Source organism: Moschus berezovskii, chromosome 28, assembly GCF_049115385.1.
Source record: "Moschus berezovskii isolate FMDL1 chromosome 28, NW_MosBer_1.0, whole genome shotgun sequence".
NCBI lineage: Eukaryota > Metazoa > Chordata > Mammalia > Artiodactyla > Moschidae > Moschus > Moschus berezovskii.
The window spans coordinates 14,566,032-14,583,647 of record NC_142487.1 but is presented as its reverse complement, the minus strand read 5'-3'; the positions used below and the strand labels follow the sequence as shown (position 1 = coordinate 14,583,647).

At 39.9% G+C, this 17,616-nt stretch overlaps 1 protein-coding gene across 3 annotated transcripts in view; it reads right to left on the bottom strand.

Moving 5' to 3' along the window:
• Positions 1 to 17,616, bottom strand: part of ARK2N (arkadia (RNF111) N-terminal like PKA signaling regulator 2N) — an 88,970-nt gene that overhangs the window by 46,186 nt on the left and 25,168 nt on the right. For all 3 annotated transcript variants that reach the window (XM_055417295.2, XM_055417293.2, XM_055417296.2), the window contains exon 2: positions 6,521 to 7,303. In XM_055417295.2, coding sequence (XP_055273270.1) covers positions 6,521 to 7,235 — 715 coding nt within the window. In that variant the 5' untranslated portion in view covers positions 7,236 to 7,303. The remainder of the gene's footprint in view (positions 1 to 6,520; positions 7,304 to 17,616) is intronic.

Below are 17,616 nucleotides of genomic sequence, written 5' to 3'. Positions count from 1 at the left end.
GTAAACTTCTTCAAGAAGGACAAACCTTTCCCCAAAGTATAACACATTTAGCTTATGGAGAAACTAAAAGGAATTCGAAGTATATTAAACTTCCTTTAAACAGTTTGTCCCCATTATAAGTGCTGGGTAAACTTTAGTGTATAGGACATACATAGGACAAACTTTAGTGTATAGGACATACATAGGACAAACTTTAGTGTATAGGACAAACATACTTTGATGTTTCAGATTCTGGTGCTGCTTATTTTTCAGTATTTAAAAGCTGAATTCAACAAAATGGTATGAGAACACTTGTGCTAAGGACAGTAAGATAAGAAGCAGCCTTATAAAGATGACTACCAGCAAAAAACACTAAAAGCAAGACATTTTAAAGTCTAAAAAGAAGACGAAATTACATATGTCAAAACAAACAGGATGGACAACACCAAGTATGAAGCCTCATGTATAAACTACGGACTCTGAGTGATGACGTGTCAATCTAGGTACATTCCACTCTCTGCAGGTATCGGTAGAGGAGGAGGCTGTACACGTGTGAGAAGAAGCATAAATGGGCAATCTCCGTACCTTCCGCTTTCTTTTGCTGTGAACCTACAACTGCTCTGAAAAATACATCTAAAAAAAGAAACCCAACCAGGGACCATATTCTCATCTTAAAAACACATATGTTCTTTTAACACTAAAATATATCCTACTTTGAGAAAGACGTATCAAAAGCAAAGTTTATGCTGTTGCATACACAAAGTTTTTAAGGGCACTCGCCTAAGGAAATAAATTAGGAAAAACAGGCCAAAAATAACACCTCGGTGCTTTAACATTAGAGATTGACAAAGAATACCCACCAGTAACATTTCAAAGCTTCTAATTTAAGGTAAAATTATCTGGACACTGTGGTATTGAGGAAATCACATTTAAACAATGCATGCTGTTAATATAATCACTTAAATGGAGAAAAATTTATAATTGCTTATGTTTGTTAATTAATAAAGACTGTGCTGTGGTTTTCATAATTAAGAACACTTTAAAAAACAAGACTCTACCGTTCAGAACTTAACCGAAGCAGACTACAATGATTTTTATCTATGGGAGACTTCACATATCACTACTGAACTGAGTCGTTCTCAGCCTGGCTGCCCAATGTCATTACCAGGGAGCTTAAAAATGCTGGTACCTTTATGCTAAATGAAATAAGTCAAGACAAATATTGTATGATGTCACTTGCACGTGGAATCTTAAGAAAACCGAACTAGGAAAGCAGAGCAGTCTGATGGAGAGTAGAGTGCAGCAAGAACGAGTGAAGGTGATCAAAGGGGACCAACTCCCAGTTGTATAAGAAGAGTACGCGCCAGGGGTTTAACACACCATAGTGACTACAGGTAACAAGACTGCATCATATACTTGAAAGGAAGACAACTTCCTACTACATAAATCGTAAGTACACAAAGTAAGAGCTATGCTAGCTAACCCTGTGCTAATAAATTTCACAATATATACTTTTAGGAGATGGGGATGACAGAGAATGATTCGGTTGGATGGCATCACTGACTCAATGGACATGAGTCTGAGCAAGCTCGGGGAGTTGATGACGGACAAGGAAACCTGGCATGCTGCATTTCATGGGGTCACAAAGAGTCGGACAAGACTGAGTGACTGAACTGAACTGACATTTATTAAATCAATACCTTACATACCTTAAATTTACACAATGTCATATGTCAATTATGTTTCCAAAACACTGGGGAGAAAATGCTGATGCCTGGGTCAGATCCAGAGATTCTGATTTAACAAGTCTGGATTGTAAGTTTGAAGTGCTCCGCACTCAAGTGATTCTAACATACAGCCAGACTGAAAACTGCACAGATACTATGTTCTTTGTTTGCATTTACTAATCATTGCTTTCAGGCAGTTTTTACCTGATTACACAGTCTTGGTATTTTGTTATCAGTGTATTTACTGAGTCTCCTAAACAGCTGCCAAAATACAATCAGATTTTAAATTGTGGACATGGGGCTTTCAGTCCCCTCATATTCAATATAGGAAAAAGGTTACGGGATTCCTGACCTGGGTTTCGGGCCTCATCTCCCACTGCGAGTCCCTACAGCTTAAATTAATAATAAAATTTTTCAAGTAATTCAACCCTCAGTAGGTTACAAACCCTCATAAATCAATTTTAAACAAAAGTGAAGCAAGAGGAAAATGCGCAAAAAACATGAATAGATTGTTTACCAAAAGAATACAAATGGCCAGTATGATTTTTCAACTTCATTAGTGATCAAAGAAATACAAATTAATGCCAAGATACAATTCTTCCATCAAACCAGCAACATTTTCATAAACACTCAAGAAAAAATAATGCAACCAACACTTAAGCTCCTGGATGAAATAAACTCAATAAAGTCTTAAAGAGTAGTTTGGCAGTATGTGTTGACAGACTTAAAAGTGTTCATACTCTTCTTCATAATAGCAAAAGCTAAAAACAGCCCAAAGGGCCAACATTAGGGAAGTTATTTTATAGTTAGTTAAATTATTCAAAATCGACCCATGGTTTTAGGGGGACTATTGTGTTTTGGTTAAATGCTCAAAATGCAATATTAGAGGGAAAGAAAAGTATACATTGTATGATCAATTCTGTTATATATTATGGAAGGCAATCCTCTTAAATGTTAACAGAAACAGGATTTTAATTTTGGACTTCACATTTTTCTATTTTCAAATTTTTCTAAGAAGGATTTATTACTTAAAGAAAAATGTTTTTCATTTCCAAGAGTTAAATGATCAGGCACAATAAGTCTCTACATAAGAAAAACTGTAAGGTAAAACGATAGCTAATCATGAGGGATTTCATTGTATAATTGTGGTGAGTTGTGAATGCTGAGATCCTAGCTTCAGGAGGGCTGAGCAGCTCCAGCCTGACTACAAAGGATTAAGGACTCAGATGATCTTAGGTGTCCTCTACAGTCTGACATTCTCCAAAATAGACCAATTAGATTTTCTAAATGCAAACCAACTGACCCTTACCTACCGAGATGGATACTATTTTTGAACCTCAATCTGAGTGGTCACTTACAAGGTGCACTACTAAACTACACAAAAGTAGGTCATTACAGCCAAGGTAAGATGAAGCTACAGACTTCCCAGGTGGCCCAGAGGAAAAGAATCCGCCTGACAATGTAGGAGACACAGAAGACATGGGTTTGATCCCCAGGTTGGGAAGATCCCCTGGAGCAGGAAATGGCAACCCACTCCAGTACTCTTGCCTGGAAAACTCCATGGACAGAAGAGTCTGGTGGGCTACAGTCCACGGGGTCGCAAAGAGTCGGACACAAGTAACCAACCGAGCGCACACACACACAAGATGAAGCTACCGTGAGGTTTACTGTACACTAAATATTTATGAAAAACATGTCACTGGAAACACTCGTCTCTGCTGCCCACCCTCAGTGATGCACATATGCTGCTCTGTTCAGAGAACTTCTGAACTGAAGTCTGATGTCCATTATTCACACTCACTAAAATGCAAATCCCTGGGGGGGCTCCACGGCCATCCCGTGGTTAGGACTCCATGCTTTCAATGACAAGGGCTTGCATTCAGTCTCTGATCAAGGAACTAAGATCCCAGAAGCCATGGGGCACAGCCAAAACAAACAAAAAACAAAAATTCCCTGCAAGAGCAGAATTTATATATCTAGTTTCAAAGTGATTTTACAGAAAAACTGATGTCTCTCACAACCCGTGAAAAAATAATGCTCCAATAATAGAACTGCAAAGAATGATTAATAATATAAAAAGATCATCTATAAATGAGATACTCAACAAAAACCTTGAAAACTCAAAACCACCACACACTATTTTCACATTAATATCCACTATGAAATACTCTATTTTTACTCATCTCTAAGTCCCCCAAAGGAAAGAACTGCCAGAATTATCTTGATATGATACTTCCAGATTCTTAAAAGAGAACTATATCAATAGTTTTGAAAACTTCAAGGAGAGAATGACCTAGTGTGGATACTAAGCTGCCTGTCAGCTAAATGCTAAGACAACAAAACCACTTTGTAAATATCTGTGGTCCAAATATCAAACTCAATTATTATGCATCACCAGGCACTATGTAAGTCTGCAACATTATTTTCACTCTTTAAAAGAAAATGCATTAATTGTTAAACTGTTTGGCGTAAGTCAACATTTAGCATAATTTCTTCAGTGTTTAAACTGCTGCCAAAGTTTATAAAGCACTTCTGAACTACTAAAATTATTTGCAACTTAATGAAAGTGTAAAGCAAGAATATCAGTTTTTATTCTCCCTCTTGGTTTCCATTCTGTATAAATCATTGCATTCAAATTCCAAATCCCAAGAGATTCATTGTTAGACATATCCAGTTTAAGTTCACCTGAATGTCCACGGTGTTGCACTCACGTTTCAAGTCAGTTCACACTTTATCCTATCTTTACAATCTATGTAACTTTTCAACAACTGCCTTGCTATTAGGGCAGAGTGTATCCCTCCTGCCCCAAAGTTATAATGTGACTCAAGAAAATGAGGTACACATAATTATGACAACAAAAAAGGCCAATGTCAAAATTTTTCAGGGATAACAATGTGGATAGTTGAACTGAACTTCCTAATATTTAAACTTAAGCTGTTCTATCTTTGTCACTTTGCATAATTCTAGGAAAGACCATTCATAGCTGCTTATACGTACAGCATCTTCAGAAATTGCAGTGTACAGTCCTGATAGTCATATATAGCGGCCCTCCACCTTACCTACCATTTGGTTCTCCATGATTACTCTACATATTTTGAAAACACTACATATTTTCAAAATAGAAACTAAATTATAGATACAGATAATGTACTTTGGTGTTTTGGTTGGTATACAATTCAGAATAGACAAGAAATAGATGACTAGCATTTTAGAAGTTTTAGATACTGGTCAAGGTAGTCTATTAGCAGAGGGGTTTGGAAAACACAAACAAAGCACACCTAATCTATATAAGCCAAACAGAGAGAACGTCCTTGAAGGTATTTCTCATGCCACCTCTACAATGGGGTCTATCTTCAAAGAGAAATTTTGTTCACCCACTTTCTCCGTTTCCATAAAAAGACAAAGAAGCATTGGGCAGTTACATAAAAATCTGTTTAGTGAGTGGAATTAAGCACTGTATCAAGAGATCCATTATGATAATGAGTAGTAATTTAGCACAGGACCTAAGAATGCATAAACAATTGCATGGTTGTTAATAGGCTTTCCTTAAAACACTAAATATAAAACTTAAATATACCTGCCTTAAAACAACCCCAGTGTCTGCTTCTCTCATGCAGTCAACTGATGGGCTTCAATTAAACCCTCTCTCCCAGTAATTATAACACAGGGAACTACCAAAGGAATTCAACAGATATTAAAACAGTAAGCATGTCCAACAATTGTTAGGAACACATTTAATTATACTATATGAATGATACTTTTATTATAAGTCGAACACCTATAAAATCATTATTGTTACTGAGTTTCTGTAAGTTTGGTTATAGATTTAATTAACCAATATGATTTTTCTTGAAATATTCTTTGTATATCAGCAATATGCTGATGTATAGAATCAGAAACCTTTCAAAAAATAGGAGAAAAAAAGTCACCCATAAAACTTTGACAACCAAAACTTCCCCCTCTTTTCCGTAGCAACAAATAACACTGTCATGATCTATTACATGCTGACTACTTTACAGAATGTTCCTAATCGAAAGTCTCTTCAACAATGAGAATTCACCCAATTAAGGACTGTTCAGATCTCATTTTTCTTCCACTAGGAAATCTGAAGACTGCCTTCATAGTACACAGTATCAGACGAAGTAATATAGAGAAAGCAGATTATGTCAAACATGTAATAAATTACAGACTCATATCAATGAGAGTTGGAACAGTGGATTTCTACTGAACTTTTTAAACTTGGGGGTATTAAGGGGTAAATTTTGCAAAAAACATTCTTTTCAAATGCAAGTGACAACGAGCTAATCATGCACTGAATGAGGGAGAAGGGGAGTACATAAAACTACTGTTTAAGCAGGAACAGTTATTAGAAACCTTTAACAAAAGATAGAACACGTTATTTCAGACACCATCAGCTTGAGTGCAGTGGCTATATAATAAAGCAAGGTGCCTATTCCTGAGGAATATGTACTTGGTAATAACACTGAACAGTGAGTATTAGATCTAAGCAGTGCTAGAAAGGCAATGATGGGAGTTCAGGTAGTGGGTTACAGAGAAAGAGACTTGTGAGAAATTCCATTCTTTAAAAATAATCTTGTCCCTATCTTTTTTTTTCCGAGCTGATGTGCTAAAGTGCACTAGAAACCTCAAAACAGATTTTTTAATTGGCGTATCTTGTTAATATACTGCAGTCCTCAAATTAACATAGAGCTGCAGATCTCCTGGGTTTTTTCAAGTGTCACTCATCTAACTGAGCCCAAGAGCTGAGAAACGCCATGAGGTGCTCGACAGTCAGTTTAAAAAACACCCTCTACCTGGTATCTCTGCAGTGACTGTCTTGCTGCTCCCTGAAACCTCTTCATCGTCATCTGACGAGCTCGTGCTCGAGTCACAGGTCAGGTCACTATCACTGGTGCTACTGTCCTGCAACAGGTTATATTTCTTCCGTGCGGCAGCCTCCCGCTTCTGCCTCAGTAGCCTGATTCTCTCCTTGTGCTTTTGGCTCCGATGACCTTTAACCTTGGCAACTCGGCCATTCTGTTTATCACTGGACTGCCGGTTTTTCTTGGCAGCCATGGTGGATGTTTCACTTTCAGATCGTGACCGGCGAGACTTACGCCCAACTGTGGCACCAGACACTCCAGAAGGGTCTCCTTCTACCGCTGTTTCTGCCTGGGAGGGTTCATTCTCCTCTGCAGAAGACAATGTATCTGAATCGGCCAGGTGACCGCTAGAGGAAGGGGAAAGCATGCAGTGGTTAGAGGAATCACTCTCATAAACTCGGCCAGTTGTCGGCTTGTCACTCTCTGTGGATGCTAACTGAGACTCAGAAGAGTCCCTTCTCAGTTCCATCAACAAGCAGGGCATTGAAGAAAGAACTGTAGAATCCACCACACCATCTTTTGGAACTTGAGATTCCAGTTCCACAGATCCATCTTCCTCCTTAGCTGTCTCTTGTTCAGATGTTTTTGGTGGCACTTCAGACTCAATGAGTTCTTCAACTTTTCCCACTGCCTCCTCCATCTTCATTTCAGATTTTCGAGTTAATTCATGAAGCAGTCTAGGAAACTATGTCAAAGATGTAACAGGAAACCAACCTGTACAAAAACACACAAAAATCAATAAACAGAAATGGCAGATTATTGAATCAACACAACATTCCTACCTTTCTAAGTGGATAGTAAAAGCAGCCATCATATGGGCCTTTAAAATACATGTATCTATTAATTGCTCGAACAAGTCAAATTCAAAGGACTTAATGCAACCAAATACTGGCATACATGGTTACTAAAAATGACATAATATTAATCTTCTATTACTCAACTTTCAAGGCCAGCAAGCAACCAAACAAGTATTCTCAACTTTAAAACTTTATTTAAAGTGTTCAAGAAAAGGATCCTCAAAACTCTGATATAGATAGCACACATTTTTAACTCGAATATAAATGCGTCAAAATAATGAACTAGAACAAGTTAACTGGAATGATTATTTTTATGTTCAAACCTTCAAAGAAAAGAAGCAAGGGAGCGAGCTACAGGGGAGTGACATCAAATGCACACCTTCGTTAAAGGGAAAAAACCATCAATTACGTGCATCTGACAAGTGAACAACAAAAGTAATTATGTGATCAAAGCTGTCTGCCATTTTGCTCAACAGGAGCTGCTCTAGACAGTCATTAAGCCGAAAAACCTGAATCTGTTGTTTCATCTGTTCTTCCTAGTTCCCATAAACCTCTCATCATGCCAAATATGCATCTAGTGTTTAAACGTATGTTTTGTTTCACAAACAATAGCCACTAAATACAGATAAACTACTTTGTGAACCCAGAAAACCTAATACTCTCTATTTTAAGAATGACTTAAAGGGTTTAAAAGAAAACACCCTACACATGCATTATCCACCTCCTAATGCTACCTTTAGAACCTAGTATCTTTCCCCCACTGCGTGTACTACAACTCCACTTACTCATAACAGAAACAGGACATAATCTTTAACCACAAGAGTTGTGACCAATACAGCACGAAGTTCATTAACTGGTAGTTTATAAGAGAATGCTAACTGTGCAAGGCCAGTAGGTATGTCACCCTGAACAACTGATGTTAAAGAAGGCAATTATCATAATGTCCCACAAGTTGCAGACAGACACAAACATTAAGCTACATGGTGTTAGTAAAGATATAATAAGACATGTCCATTAATCATTCCATCGAGTTACTTGATAGTTCACCATGTGGTAGACAGCAACAGGAGGATAACTGAAAAATCACTGATCTAATATGACAAGTCTACTTTTTGCTTACTATAAACATAAATATTCTACATATCTGTTATTTTTCTCCCCTCTCAGGTCCTGTTCTTAGCTGCTGACAAAACAGGCATTCTGCAGCTTCCCTGGTAAAGAATCCACCTACCGATACAGGAGACACAGGTTCGACTCCCACAGAAGATCCCACGTGCCACGGAGCAACTAAGCCCAAAGCACCACAACTATTGAGCCTGTGCTCCAGAGCCCAGGAGCCACAACTACTGAGCCCTTGTGGCACAGCTTCTGGAGACCCTGCAACAAGAGAAGCCACCGCGATGAGGAGCCTGCACTTTGCAACTAAAGTAGCCCCAGCTTGCCACAATCAGAGAAAGCTCGAGCAGCAATGAAGACCCAGCACAACCAAGGAAATAAATAAAACAGGCATTCTGATCAAGTTTCCCTAACACATTCATGAAAATCAGAACATTCATGACCTCTGGAAACATTTATACATTAAGAATCCCATGGGACTTCCCTGGCAGTTCAGTGGTTAAGACTCCACACACTTCCACTGCAGGGGGCCCGGGTTCAATCCCTAGTCGGGGAACCAAGATGTCACATGCCACAACCAAAAAAAAAAAAGTATAAATATATTTGTATCATTATTAATTTTTGAGCTAAAAGAAAAATAGCATAAACGTCATCGCAAACACCACTCCAAAAGGAATGTAACACCACTGAAAGCCAACAGAGGGAGTAAAAGTTAAATCAACAAACTGCCGGTGTCTTAAATGAAGCATGCTGACAGAAAAGAGAAAAAAAAAAAGAAATAAAATATTTATAGATATGCAATATCCTCGGGTAAGAGGAATAAAACAAGGTTTTCTAACTGAATAAACATGAGAGTTGACTCTTCTGCAGAGAATGAAGTTATATAGTCTAGAATAAAATTCTTAATTATCAGAAAAGATACTAAAATGAAAAATAAATCTGTTAAAATGATCTTTAAAACTCTTGCTTCAAGTAAATAAATTATGTGGACAGCACAAATATATACTGTTTTTCCTTGTAAGAAAACATAACAATTATCAATGTCCTTCAATATGACACATCAACCTTTCATATTCCTTAAATTTTAAGTATTGAGACTTACAGTGGCTTCTAATTCCTAAAAAAGCAACCAGTATTGCAGGCAAAACCACTAAACATGTCCATATTAATCACAAACACTGGCATCAACCATAAACAGGACATCATGTATGCCCATATGATGTGGCCATGAAGAATAAAAAAATTTTCTATATACTAATATGGAGCAGTTTCTAATACATAACATTAAATGAACAAAAAAGATACATTATACCATTAGTGTAAAATGAACAAAATTATATGAGTTTGTCTGTACACACAAATCTCTGGAAGGGTTGTAAAGAAGAGAGTAACACCAGCTGTGCTGGCAAGGAAAGAGTGACTGAGGCACCAGAGTCAAAGGCGTTTTACTTGTGCCTCTTGAATTCTGTATCCCATACAACTCTACTCAAAACTCCATCCTAACACAAAAGTCTACTGAAAAGTCTTCTGAAGGAAAAAAGGACTTGCGTTTTTCCTGCTCAGGACACCAATTACTATTTAGGTCAAATTTAGTCAGTTAATTCTATTAGAAGTTCTCCCCATAGTGGAATTTGGTTGTAATTCATAAAACAAGGTAAAAAGTAAAACAAAGTAGAAATAAAAACTCTTTAACAAAATTCTCCGCAATGGAATAAAGATGAAGTACCCAAAACACCAGGGGAAAAGATGTCATATGTACAGATTAATTCTCCCAAACAGATTATTTACTGCATATACGGTTTTCAATCAGAGGGAAAAAAGTGGGATTTTCCTGGTAGAGGTAGTCAAATGTAGCTGGCAGTAGAAAAATAAAATTATCAAATGGGAGTTGCACCTCTGACATAAAAGACACTCAACCCTCTGGTTTAATGTTCAGAGGGTTTTTCAGTGAATTGACATTCAAGTATGAAATCCACAACAATTAGCATTTATCCTATTAGAACGGCATTCCCACCCCCCATGCTATTCTTCCCTCCAATCGAAAGGCAATCAATCCCCTTCTGTGTATATGTATATATGCATACACTGTATATGTTATTACAGCCTATCCCCTCTCATCTCTCTAGAACCTTACATTATGATTATTCCCTGGCACTCATCAACCTCTTACACTCAACTAGACCATCTGATCATTCACTCACTCACTCACTCATTAAAAAAATAAATAATCTACTTCTGCCTATCACTTCAACCTCACATCTCCCATCTCCTCCTCCAGGGACTCTTCTTTCTCATCCAACTATTAACAGAGCTGTCCAAACTTCTTCCTCTATTTTCTTACCTCTCACATTCCCTCTCCAACCAAACCTCACCTGACATCTGCTTCTATCAAACCAGTAACAGTTCTTCCCAAGATCATTAATGACCGCCATCTCCCTGAACCCGACAGACAGATCTAACCTAATGTCTAAGCAGCATTCTACACCTCACCACTCTCTCTCCTGAAACTGTCCTTCTTTGGCGTCCAGGTTTCCCTGTGTTACTTCTGGCTGCTCTTTCTCGGCCTGCTTTGTAAGGCTGACTTCCTCTACCAAATCCCTCAGTCATTAGTCCCAGGGCTAGGTCTTCTTCGCACCCACCAAAGTGACTTACTCTCCACTTGCAGTTTCCACTACCATCCCTATACCAGCAATTTTGCTTTTCCATCTCAGACTTTCTCTGAACTCTATTCCAGTCCTCTCAAGCATCCACTTGACATCACTTAGATTCACAGACAGAATCAACTCACCATCATCAATCTCTTTACTGCCCTGCTCCGCTCCTTCTCTAGCTCACCCGGCTCAGTGAACGGTACTACTATCACCTCAGCTGCTTATGTCAAAACTCTGAGGGTTATCCTCGACAGGGCCCTCTCCTTTACTCACAGAACCCCTCACTCACTAATTTCTACCAACGCTGCATCCTCAGGTTACTAGTCTGTCCACTACCCTCTGTCTCCACTGTTAACCACTCTCAACACAACCTCTACCATCTATTTTTCAACGGGATGATCGACAATCAACTCTTACTCTCCATTCAATCTTGCTCCTACCCACCAACCCATTCTTCACACAGCAGGCAGAACAGTCTCTATACAAGGCGAATTTGACATGCTCATACGGGAAAGTTTTCTTTTTATATTTCACATACTTTCTATAAATATTTTTAAAATATCCTGTAAGGTTGACGTGGCAAAGTGGGATGGGAAGGAGGTAGAGATGACCAAGAGGAGAGAGAAAGGTAACTTGAGCTTTGCTGATGCTTTTCTCTCCCCCTTTAAAATAACTGTATGCAATTTCAAAAACTGTCAATTTTGGACAATGAAAATGCAGCATTTTATTAGTCCTGTACTAATTAAGAAACTAAGACAACAGAAGATCAGGACAGGTGGAAAAGTTAAACCATGGAAAGGGAGCAGTATACCATCCGCTCTGAGGAGACAGTGAAGTGATAAGCATCAGAGCGAGTAAGGGGTTTCCCTGGTGGTCTAGTGGTTAGGAGTCCGCTGGCCAATGCCAGGGACACAGGTTTGATCCCTGGTCTGCGAGGATCCCACATGCCGCAGAGCAACTAACCCCATGTGCCACAAGTACGGGGCCAGTGCTCTGGAGCCCAAGAGGCGAGACTACTAAAGCCCACACAACCTAGGGCCCATGGTCCACAGCAAGAGGAGCCACCGCCGAAAGAAACCCGCACGCTGGAGTAGCCCCGCGGCTCATGGCAACAAGAGAAAGCCCTCGCACAGCAACGAAGACCCATCACAGTCAAAGATAAACAGATCTCTTTTAAAACAAGTAAACGAGGCTACTAGGAAAATCTGGAGGGAGTTTGTGCCGTAACAGACCTCAGCAAAGCATAATACAAGGTGAAAAAGGAAGCAGGTTTGGACGTTTGTGAAAAATGGAAAAGGGTTTAACATATGCTACAGAAAATCTGACAAAATAAAACTGCTAAGTACAATGATTTACATAGCATGAAAGAGAGTTCACAATACTCATTTTCTAGACACCATTAACACAAACAAGCTAAAATGTGATTGTTCTTCCCTACTCAAAACCTCCATCAAAAAGACAAAAAAACCCTCTACTCATCTCTCCAGTTTCATCTTGGCCACTCACAGCCTAGAGACTTCAGCCTAGAGAGAGCATCGCTAAGACAGGTTTTCAGATCACCGGCCTTTCCCACTCGTTCTGCGCCTGACCTCCTGCTGGGTACTCTCTGCAGGTTATCAGAATAAACACTGCTTCCTTGGGGATAGCCATGGGCACCTCACAGACTAGTAAGATCCCTAGTACATATACATATTATATACCTATCATTCTTCAGGACACTTTGCTTAACTGCAGTTAACTAACTGTGTCACTGTTTAATGTCCATTCCCCGTATATTAACAGAAAATAAATAACCACCCCCACCAGCTGACTGTCCCTATGAGTAACAGGCAAAAGAGAACACAAGGCAAAAATTATTATCAAAACAAAAGGTGTCATTCTAGTCTTGCATGGCTCAAAGACAAACATAATCAGTAAGGATGAAACAAGGTGGTAAGGAGGTTGATCACAGCACTGGGGTGAAATGGTAGTGACAGTGAGAAAGTCAAGAAACTAGGCAAGTACAGTAACCTCCAGACAATAAGGACCCACTTCATGGGCTGAAACCATGAATTTAAAGCACCATAAAATTTCCAAGGTACACATGGATGTGTCTTCTCCTTTCAAGTTCAACTGTGTAAGTCTAAATGCAGAGGGAGAAGTTGGATTTAACCAGAACTGTACTTTCACCAGGCAAGTAAAACAACTCAAGAAAAAGCAAGACTGTGTATAATGCTATGATTTTAATGTTCTAACACTAAGAAGGTATAGGGCAGTGAAAATGCAGTGAACCTATAGAATGGACATCCCAGTGGAGTAAGGGTATAATATACACTGAACTGAAAAGACAGAACGTGTTAGTCCAAAAACACTGAATGAAACTGAGATTACAGAAGGGTCCTGAGACTGGAGCAGGAAACGGCAACCCACTCCAGCATTCTTGCCTAGAGAATCCCGTGGACAGAGAAGGCTAGTGGGCTGCTGTCCATATGGTTGCACAGTTGGACACAACTAAAGCGACTAAGCATGCATGCATGCTAAGTCCTAAACAGTGCTGAGATAGTGGCTCAGCTGGTGAAGAATCTGCCTGCAGTGCAGGAGACCTGGGTTTGATCCCTGAGTTGGGAAGATCCCCTGGAGAAGGGAAAGGCTACCCACTCCAGTATTCTGACCTGGAGAAGTCCATGGACCATATAGTCCATGGGGTTGCAAAGAGTCAAACATGACTGAGCAACTTTAAGACAATGGCACAGCCCAAGGACATGACATAAACTGATTAGAACTAACTAGGTCCAAGACCTAGTGGTGCAGCTGTAAAGAATCTGTTTGCCAATGCAGGGGACACAAGAGAGGTGGGTTTGATCCCTGAGTCAGGAAGATCTCCTGAAGTAGGAAATGGTAACCCACTCCAGTATTTCTGCCTGGAAAATTCCAAGGACAGAGGAATCTGGCAGGCTACAGTTCATGGAGTCACAAAGCATAGGACACAACTGAGCACACACACATGGACTGCAGCCTGCCCACGCTCCTCGGTGCAGGGGGATTTCCCAGGCAAAAACACTGGAGTCGGTTGCCATTTCCTTCTCCAAGGGATCTTCATGACCCAGGGATCGAACCCACAACTCCTGCATTGGCATGTGGACTCTACCACTAAGTGACCAGGCAAGCCGAACCCTCAGTATACACTCACTGTAACACATCAGCACGACAAATGATACACCCACAGGCGCCATGACAGTTCTGAGGCTTACCACAAAAGGTCAAAAAGTAGGCAGTGCCCAACTCCTGGAAATGCCCACCCCTTCCCCAAAATAGCTACTCTTCCCACTCATTAGCCTATGAAATTACCCACCCCTATAAGAACTTACAACCCCATACCCTGGTGCCTGCCTTTCTTGCCTTCTGAGATGGCCCACTCATAAATCTTCTCTTTACTATGGCTCAATCTTGAATTCTTTCCTGCATCAAAGCCAAGAACCCACACTTGGCAGCCAACCCAGGGACTCACATGAGACGTGGGACGTAACCACCCTCTCGAACCTCACTATCCCGCAACAGTGCTGCTCAAAGTGCTATCCCTGAATGACTGTCTGCAGTGAGGGAACTGTAGAAATTACGAATAACTGATCAGAGACTTACAACAATTTGATATTGTCATGAAAACAAACAGCATTTTAATTTTCTAGTATCTGATTTTGAATATTTTACTCCCAAAATCCACCAGAGATGGAATGGGAATAGAAATACAATAGATAGTTCAAGAAACATGGTTACAGTATGACCATGGATAACTATGCATATAAGAGGCTGAAGCAGGGTAGAAAACGAAAACCATTACAGGAACTGAGTGGGCAGTGTCAGAAGAGTCACCCATGCATATACTGGAGTGGCCAAGATTTAAGGCAAAAGTAACAATGGACAAAATGACACTAAGCAAGGAACAAAAACCATTTCAATATAAAGGGGTCAGTGGCTAAAAGAACACAGCAGTATAGGGATAAATGAAAGAGAAAAATCATTTGAAAAGTGGCAATGAGGAACAGTAGATCATTTACCCTCCTTCTCCAGACCAGAGGATAAGGGCTGAAGGAGAAAAAACACAGCTACCCCTTACAAGGTGAAGCAGTGCCTTCCCCTCCGGGGAAAGCCAGATTTCTATTAGTATCAGAAGGTAGAGGGCCCTCTACGGCTCTCACGCCTAGAGCCAGAGTTCCACAAGAGAAGCCACAGTTTCTATCATGAACAGTATGAAAAGGCAAAAAGACATGACACTGAAAGATGAACCCCCCAGGTCACTAGGTATCCAATATGCTACTGGAGAAGAGCAGAAAAATAGCTCCAGAAAGAATGAAGAGGCTGAGACAAAGCAGAAACTATGGCCATTTGTAAGTAAAGTTCGATGCTGTAAAGAATAATACTGCATAGGAACCTGGAATGTTAGGTCTATTAGTTAGGTTAGGTTAACTGAAATTCACTCAGTCATGTCCAACTCAATGCGACCCCATGGACTATACAGTTCATGAAATTCTCCAGGCCAGAATACTGGAGTGGGTAGCCTTTCCCTTCTCCAGGGGATCTTTCCAACCCCTGGAGGGATCAAACTCAGGTCTCCCACATTGCTGGCGGATTCTTTACCAGCTGAGCCACAAGCCACAAGTTAGGTCCATGAATCAAAGTAAACCCGAACTGGTCAAACAGGAGATGGCAAAAGTGAACAGTGACATTTCAGGAATCACTGAAACGTACAGGAATGGGTGAATTTAATTTAGAAGACCATTGTATCTATTACTGTAGGCAAGAAACCCTTAGAAGAAATGGAGTAGCTCTCAGTCAACAAGACAGTCCAAAATGCAGTACTTGGCTGCAATATCAAAAATGACAGAATGATCTTGGTTCGTTTCCAAGGCAAACCATTCAACATCACAGTAATCCAAGTCTATGCCCCAACCACTAATGCCAGAGAAGATGAAGCTAACGGTTCCATGAAGACCTATAAGACCTTCTACAATTAACACCAAAGAGATGTCCTTTTCATCACAGGGGATGGGAATGCAAAAGCAGGAATTCAAGAGATACTTGGAGTAACAGGTAAGTTTGGTCTTGGAGTACAAAATGAAGCAAGGCAAAGGCTAACAGAAGTTTGCCAAGAGAATGCACTGGTCATAGGAAACACGTTCTTCCAACAACACAGATGACTCTATAAACAGACATCACCAGTTGGTCAATACTGAGATCAGATGATTATATTCTTTGCAGCCAAAGATGGAAAAGCTTTATACAGTCAGCAAAAACAAGACCTGGAGCTGACTATGGCTCAGATTATGAACTCCTTATCGCAAAATTCAGATTTAAATTGAATAAAGTAGGGAAAACCACCAGGCCATTCAGGTATGACCTAACGCAAATCATTTACGATTCTACAGTGGAAGTGACAAATAGATTCAAAGGATTATATTTGATAGAGTACCTGAAGAACTATGGACAGAGAGGTTCATAACATTATACAGGAGGGGGTGACCAAAACCATCCCCAAGAAGAAAAGAAATGCAAAAAAGGCAAAATGGCTGTATGAGGAGGACTTACAAATAGCTGAGAAGAGAAGTGAAAGGCAAAGGAGAAAGGGAAAGATATACCCATCTGAACGCAGAGTCTAAAGAAGAGCAAGGAGAGATAAGAAAGTCTTCTTAAGTAAACAATGGAAAATTAATAGAATGGGAAAGAAGAGATCTCTTCAAGAAAATTAGATACCAAGGGAACATTTGAGGCAAAGATGGGCACAAAAAAGGACAGAAACAGTAAGGACCTAACAGAAGCAGAAGAGATTAAGAAGAGGTGGCAAGAAGAACTGTACAAAAAAGGTCTTAAGGACCCGGATAACAATGATGCTGTGGTCACTCACCTAAAGCCAGATATCATGAAGTGTCAAGTCAACTGGGCCTTAGGAAGCATTATTACAAATAAAGCTAGTGGTGGTGATGGAATTCCAGTTGAGCTATTTCAAATCTTGAAAGATGATGCTGTGAAAGTCCTGCACTCAATATGCCACCAAATTTGGAAACTCAGCAGTGGCCACAGGACTGGAAAAGGTTAGTTTTCATTCCAATCCCAAAGAAGGGCAATGTCAAAGAAAGTTCAAACTACTGCACAATTGCACTCATTTCACATGCTAGCAAGGTAATGCTCAAAACCCTTCAAGCTAGGCTTCAGCAGTACATGAACCAAGAACTTCCAGATGGTCAAGCTGGATTTTAAAAAGGCAGAGGAACCAGAGATCAAATTACCAACATCAGCTGAATCATAGAAAAAGCAAGGGAATTCCAGGTAAACATCTGCTTCACTGACTGCACTAAAGCCTTTGACAGTGTTGATCACAACAAACTGTGTAAAATTCTTTAAAGAGATGGGAATATCAGATCACCTTATCTCCCTCCTGAGAAACCTGTACACAGGTCAAGAAGAAACAGTTAGAACTGGACATAGAATG